The following is a 15312-nucleotide window of genomic DNA, read 5'->3' on the forward strand; positions in this document are numbered from 1 at the left end:
CGTATTCAATAAAAAAACAGTGTCAACAAGACTGTCTTGCAAAGAGGCAACCCTTAAATAATGACAGCACTTTGGATTCAATATTTTTAAAAATAAACTAGATTTTTAAAATAACTATAAATAATATTATTTTATATACTAGAACTTACTTCTATGTAGTATTTTGTGTTAATATTGAAAGGTACTAATCATATTTTGATCAGGCATCTTACAAGGAGTCATATTTCCACTGCTCTGCAGGATCTTAACCTGATCATTGCTTGATGATGACATTCTGTTTATGATAGGTAGAATGGCTTCCTCCACAGAACGCTTGTAACCGGCAAAAGTAGTTATACGGAAGCGCATGAATGCCATGAAGGACAATATAACCTAGGTAACAACAAATATTATAGTTTGTTCACATATATTGCTTGATGTGTGCTATGATGTTGCTTTAGCTACATTATCCTCTAAACAACATTGGCTGGGATGCAACCGTTATTAGGGGTCATTTGCGAATCATAAAAAATGTGCAAGCACTACTTGTTTTTTATGAATGATTGTGCCTATTTAAATGTTCTGCACATACATTGGACCAAAATGCACAGGTTGAGAAAAGTAGATTTCATAAAAAAGTACTATTACAATACTAAGTTACAATTCTCCTTTTTTTCCTAATTAAATACTTCTGAGTGGAGCCTCATCTACATTTTAAGTAACTCTTAACAATTAGGAGACGTTTGGCTACCTTTACGTCAAGTGTCACAAATAAACAATTTGATTTACACTGGTTTATATGTTCATATTCATATTAATGCTGTCCCACCGTGAAATGTGCCTAGATGCTGTACATGTTACTAAGATTAGTGTTTAAGGCCCAAATAGGGCCACCTGAGAGGACGGAACATAAACACTCCATGTAGGTGTTAGAGCTGCAGCTATTTGATCAGCTTATAGAACTGGACTAGTAGAGGTCTTCACCTTTAGCAGCCGCCTTTCCCGTAGAACTGGACTCGTTTGGAGGGACATGGATGCCCTCAAGACTTAACTCTATGGTAGTAGAAGCTAATCGGAATAACTGCAGCACAGGGTTAGAGGAACCGGGATACTGCTTGTCCGTAGCAAGCAGGAAAGCCAAGGTTCAAGTCATACGTCAGGGCAGGTAGCAAGCACGGAAAATCCAGGAAACAGGCACAGGTCAAAGGGCACAGGAATATAAGCAGGGTCCAGAAAACAAGCCAAGGTCACAACAAGGAAATCAGGTCACAGATAGCCAAGTATTCAGAGGACCAGTGTAACTGGTCAGTAAAACGTCTTACACTAAGCGCTATAACCAGCAGGGAGGCTAAGCCCTCCCTACCTTTATTACAAAAGATGGCCAATGAAAAAGCAGACAGCAGCCTGTGAATAATCAGGCCCATGAGCTGATTAATTAATTACTAAAAGCTAGGTAATACGCACGCGCTCGGCTAGCACTCTTGCCGGGACGGTGCCTTAATAGTGCAGGAAGAGCGTACTGACTGATGCCTAGGAGATGGTCGGGACGAGGGTACAGGAAGTGACATCCCGGTCGTCATGACAGTGGCTGGACTGTAAGAAGTGAGCAGCGACGGCTTGGGACAACGCCGTGGCTCATGACAGTAGGTAGCTCAAAAAAGAACCAGATCTGTGAATGAGCAACGCTAATCATTGTACCATCATGATAACCAAGATAAAAAAGATTCTTGGACGCAGATATAAATCCCGAATGCATCCAAATATGCATAGTGCCTACCTTTTAAAGTTATTAAAATATATTAAATATATTAGGCAAATTACTTTTTGCAGGCAGTGCCCCAAAGCCACTATGATAAGGAGTTTGCTCATCTCAACAGTGATGACTATAAGCATATTAACAAAACTGCAGCTTCGCATGAAGTGCTCAGTTTTTGACATTTGCTAAATTACTGACAATATTTCTTTTGTCCTAACAATGAAAATGCTAATATTATTTTTATACAGTGATAACAATTTGACAAAATTTAAAGGGAAATTTAAGACATGGCAAAAGTAGGTTAAACAAAACTTTTTTAAGTGACTTCTATTTATCACTTTAATAAATGAAAATAATTTTCCCTGACATGGAAAAGCCAACAATTAACTAATTATATGCAGCTTAGCCTCAACCACAATAATGTCATAGACAACAAGTTCCGAGTTACTCAAAAGGATCTTATTAGAAGTATCATGCCCTCTGTTTCCTTCTCCAGTGCATAACTCAGATGTAATATACATTATTACAACTTGTTTCATTACATTGGAACAGAAGTGGGAGTGCAACTGAATAATACGTGAATATTAGCATATCATTTTGTTATATTCAAACATGTACAATTGATCACAAATGATTTGCATAATCTTGTTCTGCAAGAATGTCAACTTGCAGCTACATTAGTGTTGCATTCTGCATATGAATTCAACAGAAAATGTCAGCTTTTGTCTGTTCATTCAACATTTTTGTAAAAATTAGGACAGTGTGCAAAGTAGTTTTATAAAACTGTTGCAGCACCTTTGACAAGAAATAGTAAACAGGACATAAACAGTGACAAAGTTGTGGCCAAATTTTAAGTTGATTTTTTAAGACACTGAACAATTTCAAAGGCTTAAAGATCATTTGACAAAATAAGGGTAATTTAGGAAAATTACAAACATGCAGGCCAGCTGTAAAAAAATACATTGTGTGACATCATGTACCTATTGTGTTTGCGAATGCACCCAATTTTATGCAAAATACATGTAATTAGCACATCAACATTGCAGCATTTTAAGGGGTGTAAAATTGTGCATGTTCTTATGGGAGGAGCTAAGCGGAATGTGTGCTCATAACTGAATCCACTGCTATACACACATATTGTCTCCTCGCTCTTATGATTTATTTGTCATAAATTATGCATAAACCAGTAGTATTCTACTACAACAAGGAAAAACAAACAGAAAACAAAAACAAAATAATAAAGAGGGTTGTCCTAAAGAGAAGAAGGCTAGACTTGAAGGGATGTTTTTACATTTATGGTTTCTGGGTATTAAAAATACAACTTTTCTTAGTGTATAGTAATTTTTATTACAAAAAATATTGTTGCTCTGTCTCCTGGATTTTTCACCAACAAATTTGTGCTGCTTTTATTATAGATGGCACTGCACTGGGATCCTCCCACTCACTTCTATGCTGAACAGCTATCACCATTAACTGATAGCTATTTGTCTTTCTATTCTTGTTTGTAATCTGCCCCAGTGAGACACAACTCATCTAAGTTACAGACTTTCTCAAAGTTCAAGAGAAGGCCTGTAACTTATTAACACCTAAGTGATTTTTGTGGAAATTGAGGATTATAAATAATTATACTTATGGGACTCAGTGCACACTAAACTGAATCATGGGGTCTGTGTGCTCCTAAGTAGATAAAGAGAGCCCTGACAAACACTGGCATTCACATTTAAGAGATACAGATTTGAGATAAATACTTCCTCCGCAACCTCAGATCATTTATAAAAAAGCTTCTAATTTAAAATATAAATTGGTGCCCAGTTTCATTCCACTCACAATAAACAAATCCTCCGAGATGCGGTAGGAGAAGGAAAAGAGGTTTAATCATTGCCATAACTGCTTTTGACAAAGTCAACAGTACCTTTATCGCAAACTCTAATGAACAAGCATTTTTTTATTAGACAAAGAATCAGCTGCGAGTGTTACTTCACATATAGCAAGCTGCCTTTCCAGTAGAGTGTGTTATGCTCACAGATATTCGGATGACCCAGATCTTGTACTCAGAGTAGTTAGAGTTTAGGAGGTAAATGTATCAATCTCCGGTTTTGTCAACTCGCGGGAGTTCGGCGAGATGACAGCTTAAATTTAAAGCGGCGCTGCCTTGTAAAGGGAAGTTTCCCTTTACAGGGCAGCGCCGCTTTAAATTTAAGCTGTCATCTCGCCGAACTCCCGCGAGTTGACAAAACCGGAGATTGATACATTTACCCCTAGATCTTAGTAACCAGGTAGTGGTGAGTAATAAAGGCTGGGAGTAGTAGTAGTACATCGGGCAGTATACACAGGGTAACAAGTAACAATACAATTGATCGAGGGTAGGCAGCCAACAAGAAAGTCCAGGTCAAACCAGAAGTTCAGTATGGGCAGTGATCAAGGAAAGTCCAAAGAACAAGCCAGAAGGGCAGCAAATAAGGTGTGATGATACCAGGATGTTAGGATAGGAACCCAGAGGAAAGTCCTGGTTTCTAGGGGTTCAGGATCACACAGGCAAAGAAAAAGGTGTGTATACAACAGTATCTTTATTACAGCTAACTGCAAACAATAGCTTATATATATCAAACAATACTTTAAACAACACCCAGTGTTCACGAAACTTCAACCATCACCCAGTAACACCCCAGTGTTCAATAACCCCAAATTGTTTACAACGAAAATAGGTTTTCTTTACCATTGCACGTTAAAGGGGAATAATGATGTCCGTGATTAATAAAATAAGCTAGGCAGAGCAAACAAGTCTGCAAATCCAGAAAAAGCTTGTAATCCAATAGTCACAATATTCCCAGGCAAAATCATCAGCACACGGGCAGCAGCTGAAACTTCAACGCCAGTAGCTTTTAGAAGCAAATTCACACACATCCAGAAGTCTCTCCTGCAGGCTTCCCTAAAGGGGCAACATTTCCCCTGCGGGGAATCCCTCCATGCAGGGTTATCCACAGGTCACAGATGCTGGGATTGGTTGGGAGGCATTAGGGGGGTGGAGATGGGAGTGGAGAGCTGTCATCCCCTCATGGTTTCCCTCCTGCTGTTTTGGAGACTAGGGGGTATATTTACTAAACTGCGGGTTTGAAAAAGTGGAGATGTTGCCTATGGCAACCAATCAGATTCTAGCTGTTATTTTGTAGAATGCACTAAATAAATGAAAGCTAGAATCTGATTGGTTGCCATAGGCAACATCTCCACTTTTTCAAACCCGCCGCTTAGTAAATCTAGCCCTAGGAGTCTGACACAGTTCCAGGGAGAACAATAGCTGCACTAGCCACTTGCTAATTGACTTAATCCTGGTTAAGTAAGAGAGCCTCCTTACTTAAGTCCATTTTACAGGTTTTTTACACACTTAGATTATGTAACAAATGAGGTAATAAATGAAAGCAACCCAATGTTCAACTAAGCACAAGCAACTTTCATCCTAAGTGTTTAAAATGACAGATGGGGAAAATGATGGCTGTAAGACCCATCGTGTCACACAAGGAAAGTTCAGGAGCAAGTAGGGACAATGCAACAGGTAGACAATCAGTAGGTATAGAATGCAACAACACAGCAGGCTTCATTGCAGGGCAAGGACGCTCCCTGCCAATAAAACTAAAAAGGACCAATAAAAGGGCTTCTTAAAAGGCCAGCCCCCCAGAGTAATTGGTGATTGCAGTCACATGACTGCAATCGCGACACTGAGCAACACTGCTGCCTAGCACACTGTCAGGATGGAAGAGGCAGAACAGCGTCCTGGCTGCTTCGGGAACAGCGCTGTGGCTTCAAGGCAGAAGGTAAGTGTATTACTGTGAGCTGTTGCGATTAGGGTAGAGCTCTGAACAGCGAGACACAGGAAGTGGTGTGGGAATACCCTTTTCATTTTCAATGTTGGGCGGATGGTTAGAACACTAAATCCTTAGTGTTGAATGCTATTTTCCATTCACCTCTCAGACACGAATCAGGTTGCAGGCTCCTCGCAAGTCCAGTTTGATGAAGACTGTGGCCTGATGGAGCCTCTCGAAGAGGTCCCAGTCCAATGGGAGTAGGTACTGAATCTTGATTGTTATTTAATTGAGCCCCTGATTATCAATGCAGGGTTTAAGGAAACTGTCTTTTTTCGCTACGAAAAAAAGTAGCTTGCACTGGCAGGGGTTCTAGATTTCATGATGAATCCTTACTCTAAGTTCTGTATATAAATGGTCATGGCCCACGTTCATACATCAGGTACTTTCAGCTCCTCTGGGGCATGGTGCCAGGCAGCAGGCCGATTGGGCAATCCCATTCTCTGTGGGGTGGGAGTCCCTCTGTCTGCTCTTTGTCTAAGACCTTGAAGAACCCTTTTTACTCTTCGGGCAGCCCCTTTGGCACAGACTTCGTCTCCTCACTGGAGCTGGAGTTTATGTGTCATCCATCCACCACTTCTATAGCCATTGGCTTGATTTTCGGAACAAGAGGTAGTTCCATTTTTCAGACGAAGTCAAAGTTTATAAAATTCTCCATTGTTCCAGAATCCAAGAAGGCCTCACGCAGGAGCCCCAAGAAAGGGCAATAGATAGTTGGAGTGTAGAATGGAAAGGGAGGAAAAATGACACCAATGCTCACCGGACTCTTGTACCAAATCCATTTCCAGACAGTTCCGATCTTCTTAATCCTAGACACACTTTCTTCCAGTGAACTTGGCCCCCACAATAATAACATCAATCAGTCTCTACATGATGAGTTCTCTTGTCCATGTGCAATGCAGGCCTCCCAAGTTGCATGAACTCAACAAAGCTATCAGATGGTACGGCACTGATTATATGGGGCTGGTGAGGTGACGGGAAACAGTGAAAGCCACCTCTCTTTCTTCTGAAGCTGATGCTCCTGAATCAGGGTGTAATGCAGAATGTGCCCGGATAACAAACTGAGATCCTGTGGTCAGGTGGTTGAGATGGTAACGGGCATTGGCTCCAAGTATTGCTTCATGTAAGTCTGAGCGGTATTACAAACCATAACACTTCAGCTATGCCCCAGAGTGGTCCATGTTTGGCAGAAGCAAAATTTCACTGTGCTGGCACCTCCCAGGAAAGAACCACTTGGCTGGAGTAGCTATTAGAGACACACAACATCGGCCAAGCCACTTAGTCCTGAGAGGACTGGTGGTGAAGTACAATCTGAACTCAAAGGATGGTAAAAGGAAAAATAATGCTGGACGAAGCCAAAGTAAAGGGATTGGAGAAGGTAGAATAGTGATGGACAAAGCCAAGGTTGAAGGATTGGAGAAGGTAGAATTGTGATGTACAGTCAAACAAAAAAAGTCTTCAGAGCACAAGTAGAGAAATCCAAAAATAAATTTGCTCCTGCACAGGTTTGGAAGATTTGAGGGACTTTACAAAGACTACAAATAAATGAGGTAAGCTGTTCTGATTGACTTGACTTCTTCATTGAAGGACTGATTGCAGAAAAAAGAAAGCTGTACAGTAGTCCAGGTGAGGTGACTAGGTAGATTGCTGTTCATAGCAGAGTGATGAGTGCAGGAATTGAAGGGTGTTTTTAACATTCATTGTGAACTGTTTTCTGACTGCTGTTATCTGGAGCTAGTGTTGTGAATTCTCACAGCAATTGTTTTCTGATAGCTGTCATGCGGAACTACTACATATATCTCTTATATTCATTCTATTTATATATCTACACTATATGGACAAAAGTATTTGGACGCTTGACCATTACACCAACAGGGACTGTAATGACATTGTATTGAAATACATATACACTAATAATACATATACATTAATATGGTGTTGGTCCCCCTTTTGCAGCGATAACAGCTTACACTTTTCATGGAAGACTTTCCACAATATGTTGGAGTGTTTCTGTGGGAATTTGTGCCCATTCATTCTGTAGTGCATTTATGAGGTCAGGCACTGATGTTGGACGAGAAGGCCTGGCTCGCAATCTCTGTTCCAGTTCATCCCAAAGGTGTTCAGTGGGGTTGAGGTCAGGGCTCTGTGTGGGCCAGTCAAGTTCTTTCACACCAAACTCATCAAACCCTGACTTTGTAGTCCTTGCTCTGTGCACTGGGGCACAGTCATGTGGGAATAGAAAAGAGCCTTCCCCAAACTATTGCTACAAAGTTGGAAGCATAGCATTGTCCAAAATGATTTGGTATGCTGAAGCATTAAGATTGCCCTTCACTGGAGATAAGGGGCAAAGCCCAAACACTGAGAAACAGCCCCATACCATTATTCCTCCTCCACCAAACTTCACAGTTGGCATTATGTAGACAGGCAGGTAACGTTCTCCCGGCATCCACCAAACCCAGAGGCACCCATCAGACTGCCAAACAAAGTAGCGTGATTCATCACTCCACAGAATATGTTTCCACTGCTCCACAGTCCAGTGTCTGTTTACTTTACACCACTTCATCCGACACCTGGCATTGGTCTTGGTGATGTGAGGCTTACATGCAGCTGCTTGGCCATGGAAACCCATTCCATTAAGCTCCCGCCACACAGTTTTTCTGCTTACATTAATGCCAGTGGAAGTTCAGAACTCTTCAGCTGTGGAATCAGCAGAGCATTGTTGACTTTTACGCACCATTCAGCTTATCAGTCGTTGATCACACTCTGTATTTTACGTGATCTTCCGCTTCGTGGCTGAGTTGCTGTTGTTCCTAAACGCTTCTCCTTTCTAATAATATCACTTACAGTTGACTGGAATATCCAGCAGGGATAAAATTTCACGAATCGTCTCATTGCAAAGGTGGCATCCTATCACAGTACCACGTTTGAAGTCACTGAGCTTTTCAGAACGACTCATTTTGTATCACAAAGTTTGCAAATGGAGACTGCATGGCTTGGTGCTTGATTTTATATACCTCTGGCAATAGTTCTGATTAAAACACCTCAATACAGTAATTAAGATATGTGGCCAAATACTTTTGTCCATATAGTGTATGTTCTATTTAAGCTGAGGGCATAATTTCTTATATACACACATATATACACATTCTTATAAATTCTTTAGATTTTTTTTAGATAATTTTTTTATATATAGATTCTTTATATTGTCATATTTTTATTGTGCATGCATCTTTATGCATATTTGGTTTGCTGATGCTTCAATATGGTTGAACAGTGCTGAATAAGATTATATGTCCATATATATTTGACAATATATATGAATCTCATAGTAGCACACTATCACTGTTTGATACAATGTACCTTTAAATGTTTGACTGCTACATTTGTCCTCAGCCCTGTAAACATGCAAAGGCTCGGAAGTAACTCCATTCCCTGGAATATGTTGTACACATATGAAACGTGTTGTAAAGTTTGGTCAAACAAGGCTACCATACCACCATCATCAGGAAATAGACTTTGCACTCCAGCTGTCTTCCAGAGTCAACGCAGGTTAATGTGGGACTTCTTTATCAAGTACATGCCTAACAATATGTCCACTGTCTTTTACCCGTGCTAAGGAAACTGTTCACAAATTTAAGACAGAAATTCGTTTTTTTATGGATATTGAAATCATTGATCCATGCAGTATGGAAAATAGCTCCTTGAGATTCTCATGGTTAAAGACTTTGGATTTTAACTATGCCTTTTAGGATACATTTTATTAAATTAGATTCTTATGGTTCCAAACATAACAATTTTCACTGCACCAAGCTCAACCCCTTATATATCACAGAGATCTATTTGTCTCATCAGATGGGGAGGTGCTTCAACACATTGCCAATATATACCTTTAGAAAAAGGAAAAAGGAAAAGGGGGAAGGGTAGGAAAATGTGTATATAGGGCACTCTTTTGGTACACTATGTACAATGTATTTCTGTTAAGAGTAATATCTTTATTAGAGTAAACAAATAATTTGTTAGCGAAATAATTAAAAACACTCAGTGAATGAAAATGTTGACCAAATAAACTGGGTAGAACACTGTTAAAAAGTAGTAAAAAAGACTACTATGCTGTCTCACTGTGTTCTGTCAATAATGTTAAGAAATGAGCTGTACCAATATCATAAGGTATTGATATTGAATTCAGTATATAAAAAAGTATGATGGGTTATCCTTGTTGTGTATCCAATCCTTCTATCATTTCATAGGTTTATTTCAGGACACATAGTTTCCCATTAATGACTAAATACAAATCTCCTCTCAAAAAAGTAGTCCCTTATTATTGCTCCTAGGGGTGGAACTAGGTACTGCACTGGTTATTGTAGTGTGGATATTAATAATCTAATGGTGCAGAGGTACATATTCTAACTCCTCTACTGCTAAATAGTAATGGTGTAATAGTATGTTCAAGTACATGAATTGAGCAATATAGGAGACTGGGGTTAGGTATCACTTAATATCTAGATACCTGTCTTGCCACCTAATCCGTATGTCTACCTCTAAGTCTGCTAATAGGTGAGGTGCTCTATGGTGTGAGAGCCCAAGAGCTAACTAGTAGGGGATCATCTAGTATAATATGCTCTTTTAGATAGCGTGTACTTTCTAACACTGTAGTATAGTGCCTAGCGTAACCCCGCTAATCTATAGGAGAGGAGTAAGGTAGTGCAGCTCAATACATATTTAAATAATATTAGACAGTCAAATAGTGAGCTCAGCTAAACGCCAACGCGCGTTTCGCTACGAGCTTTATCAAGCTCTCACACCATAGAGCACCTCACCTATTAGCAGACTTAGAGGTAGACATACGGATTAGGTGGCAAGACAGGTATCTAGATATTAAGTGATACCTAACCCCAGTCTCCTATATTGCTCAATTCATGTACTTGAACATACTATTACACCATTACTGTTTAGCAGTAGAGGGGTTAGAATATGTACCTCTGCACCATTAGATTATTAATATCCACACTACAATAACCAGTGCAGTAACTAGTTCCACCCCTAGGAGCAATAATAAGGGACTACTTTTTTGAGAGGAGATTTGTATTTAGTCATTAATGGGAAACTATGTGTCCTGAAATAAACCTATGAAATGATAGAAGGATTGGATACACAACAAGGATAACCCATCATACTTTTTTGTATACTGAATTCAATATCAATACCTTATATGATATTGGTACAGCTCATTTCTTAACATTATTGACAGAACACAGTGAGACAGCATAGTAGTCTTTTTTTACTACTTTTTAACAGTGTTCTACCCAGTTTATTTGGTCAACATTTTCATTCACTGAGTGTTTTTAATTATTTCGCTAACGAATTATTTGTTTACTCTAATAAAGATATTACTCTTAACAGAAATACATTGTACATAGTGTACCAAAAGATTGCCCTATATACACATTTTCCTACCCTTCCCCCTTTTCCTTTTTCCTTTTTCTAAAGGTATAGATTCTTATGGTTGTCTGAACATCTTATAAAACTTGTCATCTTTTTACTAAAATTATGTAGTGTTGACAACAATTAACAAAGACCTGTTAACTATATGCGCGTTAACTCTCTTCACTGGTTTCATGATCTAAAAGGCTAGGCACACACTGGAGAATTTTCCAACCAATCTTGTACCAATGACTGAAGGTCTGACCAGTCGGTTGTTTCATGCATACACACTACTCACAATCTACGTTCAGGTTTGTGCTCTTAATCTGGTCCTATAGTTGTTTAGAGAATGACAGCACAATAGGCATTTATTCATTAATTCCTGTCATACTAATTTACTGTCTCGTTATAGCTATGTTTAGTTAACGAATTTCTGTGAACTTCTGTGACTCTGAAATGAAATATTCAGTCTCAGAACTAACAAACAAATAATTCCATCTACAGCACTCTCTACATTTAGTCACCAGGACATGTTCATTGCCGGCATCACTGAAAAGACCATGAGTCTGTAAACTCTATGTAGATTGTGATCGTGAGTGCATACACACTACATGATCAGAAGGTGATTGGAACAAGAAATACAAACAGTATGACCAACAAAATGAAACGACAATTGGCACTTTGGAACAACTGTAGTGTATTATGTGAGTATATACACGGACGCGATATGTGGCCGAGCGGTCGTTTATCGGGTGATTGGCCCGATAATTGTTGAAAAACCTCCAGAGTGTACCTAGTCTAACTCTCAACTCCATTATAGGATGTTGTGAATGGTATAACAACTATTAGATATATACTTAATTAAATTAAGAGAGTCTTGACTGAATGCATATATTTTGTGCTTAAAAATAAACAGTGTCTTTAATATCATCAGAATTGTAGAGGTAATGTAGCGTTTTAATGCTGTACATTAATTTTCTTTTACTGGTAATTCTGTACAGTCTGCCATATACTAAGATGCCTTATGCTGTGTTCACCTGAGTGAATTTTGATTGTACTTTTAATTCAAATGACTAGTTAAGGACAAGAAAAATACAACATATTTCGTATGAGCTGTGCTATGTTTAGCTTTTGTTATGGACAATGTACAGCAGGTGAATTTTAAATCTATTCTTTATCCCAAAATCTGTACTACAAATTAAACAGACAGCTACAGTCTGCACAACAGTTTTATTTTAACTCAGTTTGCTGTAGTTAAATGTAGTTCAGTGTTACAGATATCAAATGTGACACCAAATCATTCATAATTTTTAAACTGAAATAGAGCAGCAAAACTGACTGTTTCTTGCTCTCACTCTAGACTCTTAATGCCATAGAGTTAGGACTAAATATACAAATATGATAGAGCAAATATTGTTGTAAAGTGTTCTAATATTTCATTAATGGTCTTATGACTGATTTACTAAGAATTAACAAGATCAGGAAGTGAAAAATTTACATACATGAATGAAAACACAAAATTAAAAACATGAAACACGGAAGAACTCTACACCGCCAACACTTCAGATGGTTTGTGGCCGTATTTGGCACACTTACCAGATGGAACACATTACTAGCGTGCTGAGGGGCTCCTCCATCTCCTTTTACAAGGTCTGGTCCTCATGGGCTTTGTACCAAAATCAAACTCCACTCCAGTTTTAGTGATATCCGTATATGGAATGGTATTTCTAAGCAAGTATATTTCTCTTTCATTTGATGCGTGAATCCTTAATTTCCCAACCCTCCCTACATGTCTTCCTCCCACCCATCGCACCCCCCCTCTATACCCCACAATTCTAAGATATTAAAAAAAACATCTTTACAATACTAGATGAATATACAATTGTTTTCCGAATACAAAAAGTTATGAGAGTGTTCCTGCGTTCTACTGTATGTAAACACGTGTTATCTATTTTTTATTAACCTCTCGATATTCTGTAATGCCCTCTTTTTACTGAAAAAAAAATGTTTCTAATAAAAAGTTTAAAAAAACAAAACAAAACATGAAACACAACGTTCCAATGTAAAGAAGCTTTAAAAAGACTAATACAAAAAACCTAAAGTCCTTTTTGTTAGAGTCCTCAATCCAGAGTCAGTTAATACATATATATTCTCTCTGTTAGGAACCCCTCCAGCCGGCACAACACAACCCGGAGTCTACTCTGCCAGTCAGGTGTTCACTGGAGCCCCTGATGGTGGGGACAGACTGGGCCGCAGACTGACAGAGGGTCGTGAAGTGTGTACCGGCTGGGGAGAACCCAGGCAAGAAGAGTCAGGTCCACGCAGAGTCAAAGGCCGGCAGCAGGTAACAGTAATGATGAACAAGCTGAGGTCAGAGGTCACAGGCAAAGTAGCAGAACGGGTAAACAAGCCAAGGATCAGGGTCACAGGAAAACACAAGCGAAGTCCAATACGAAGCCAAGGGTCATACACGGGAAGTCAAACGTAGAAACAGGATACAGGGACTGGAACAAGCAGGTCAGCAGACTGGAGCACAGAAGCTATAACCGGCAATGAGGCAGCAGACCTCATTGCCTTAAATACCCAGCTGAACCAATCACAGGTTGAACACACTCCTGCAGGTTAATAGAGCAGTCACTAATAGAGCCAACCAGGGCTTGCCCCTGGCCTGCACAGTTGCAGGCTAATGCCTGTAATTGCCTCCTATAATCTGCCCCTATTAATTAGCCCACAGGCTGTAGAATCGCTGCGCCCGGCTTCCTCCTATTGCCGGGACGCAGCTCTGAAGCGTCTGCTGGTTGCCCCGGCAACGGCCGGGTTATGGCCGGAAATGATGTCCCGGTCGCCATGGCGACGGCCGGGACGCGGGTGAGTGAGTCGCGGCGGCTGGGCACTGCCGCGGCTCGTAACAGTACCCCCCCCCTTGAGGAGGGGTCGAGGGACCCCGACATCCTGGTTTCCTAGGGAATTTTTTGAAGAACTCCTTCAGTTTCTTTGGGGCATGGAGTTGTCTCCGCGGAACCCAAGATCGCTCTTCTAATCCGCGATTCCTCCATTGTATAAGGAAATGCACCTGTCCTTGAACATTTTTCGAATCAAGGACCTTTTGAATCACGAATTTTTGTGGCCCACTGGAACCTCTCCCAGGCACACTTGAAGACTGGGCTTGACCAGGATAAAGCACTGGCTTCAATAGAGAACAATGAAAGGTGTTTGGAATTCTTAACGAGCCTGGAATTTTTAACCTAAATGCGACGGAGTTCACCTGCTTGATGATAAGAAACGGCCCGATGAACTTAGGGCCCAATTTCTTGCAAGGTTGTCTGAGCCTGATATTTTTTGTAGACAGCCAAACTTTCTGGCCAACCTTAAGGGAGCAGGGGGTACGGTGTCGGTCCGAATTTTTTTTTGCAACAAGTGAGGCTTGTTTTAAAGATGAATGTACTTTCTTCCAGACAACTCTGAGATCCCTGGCAGTGGAACGGATCTCCTGGATACCAACGGACTGGAGTGAATACAAAGAGTTAGATCTGGGGTGGAAACCATAATTGCAAAAGAACGGAGAGGTTTTCGTGAATGAGTGACAGGAGTTGTTACAGGCAAATTCTGCCCAGGGCAACAAGGAGGACCAGTTGTCATGGAACTCCGATATGTAGCATCGCAAGAACTTCTCCAAGGACTGGTTAACCCTTTCAGTCTGCCCATTTGACTGAGGGTGGTATGCAGATGATAAACTGACCTTGATTCCCAGGAGGGTACAGAATGATCTCCAGAACTGCGCTATGAACTGGGAACCCCGATCGGAGACGATGTCTGTAGGGAGTCCATGGAGGCGGAAAATGTGTTGAATGAACAAAACTGCCAAATCTCGAGCAGTAGGCAGCCTAGTGAGTGGAATGAAATGTGCCATCTTGCTGAACCGGTCTACCACGACCCAAATGGTATTGTGTCCCGCAGAGGGTGGCAGATCGACTATAAAGTCCATGGACAGATGTGTCCAAGGTTTACCAGGGGCGGCCAACGGAACTAACTGACCTACCGGGCGAGTCCTGGGAACTTTGTTCCTGGCACAAACTTCACAGGACCGGACGTGACTCTTGACGTCAGCAGACAGAGACGGCCACCATACAGTACGGGAAAGGATTTCCAGTGTTTTGTAGACTCCAGGATGCCCAGCAGTCCGACTGTTGTGTGCTTCAGCAAGGACTGTCTTCCTTAGATGAACTGGGACAAACAAACATCCTGCCGGAGTGTTATCAGGAGCCAACCTCTGGAACCTTTGTAAGGTACAGCTCAAAT

At 40.5% G+C, this 15312-nt stretch overlaps 1 protein-coding gene across 1 annotated transcript in view; it reads right to left on the reverse strand.

Moving 5' to 3' along the window:
* SYNGR4 (synaptogyrin 4) overlaps positions 1-15312 on the reverse strand; it is a 154323-nt gene that overhangs the window by 20281 nt on the left and 118730 nt on the right. The window contains exon 5 of the mRNA XM_075191100.1: positions 150-372. Coding sequence (XP_075047201.1) covers positions 169-372 — 204 coding nt within the window. The 3' untranslated portion in view covers positions 150-168. The remainder of the gene's footprint in view (positions 1-149; positions 373-15312) is intronic.

Source organism: Mixophyes fleayi, chromosome 11 (genome assembly GCF_038048845.1).
Source record: "Mixophyes fleayi isolate aMixFle1 chromosome 11, aMixFle1.hap1, whole genome shotgun sequence".
NCBI lineage: Eukaryota > Metazoa > Chordata > Amphibia > Anura > Limnodynastidae > Mixophyes > Mixophyes fleayi.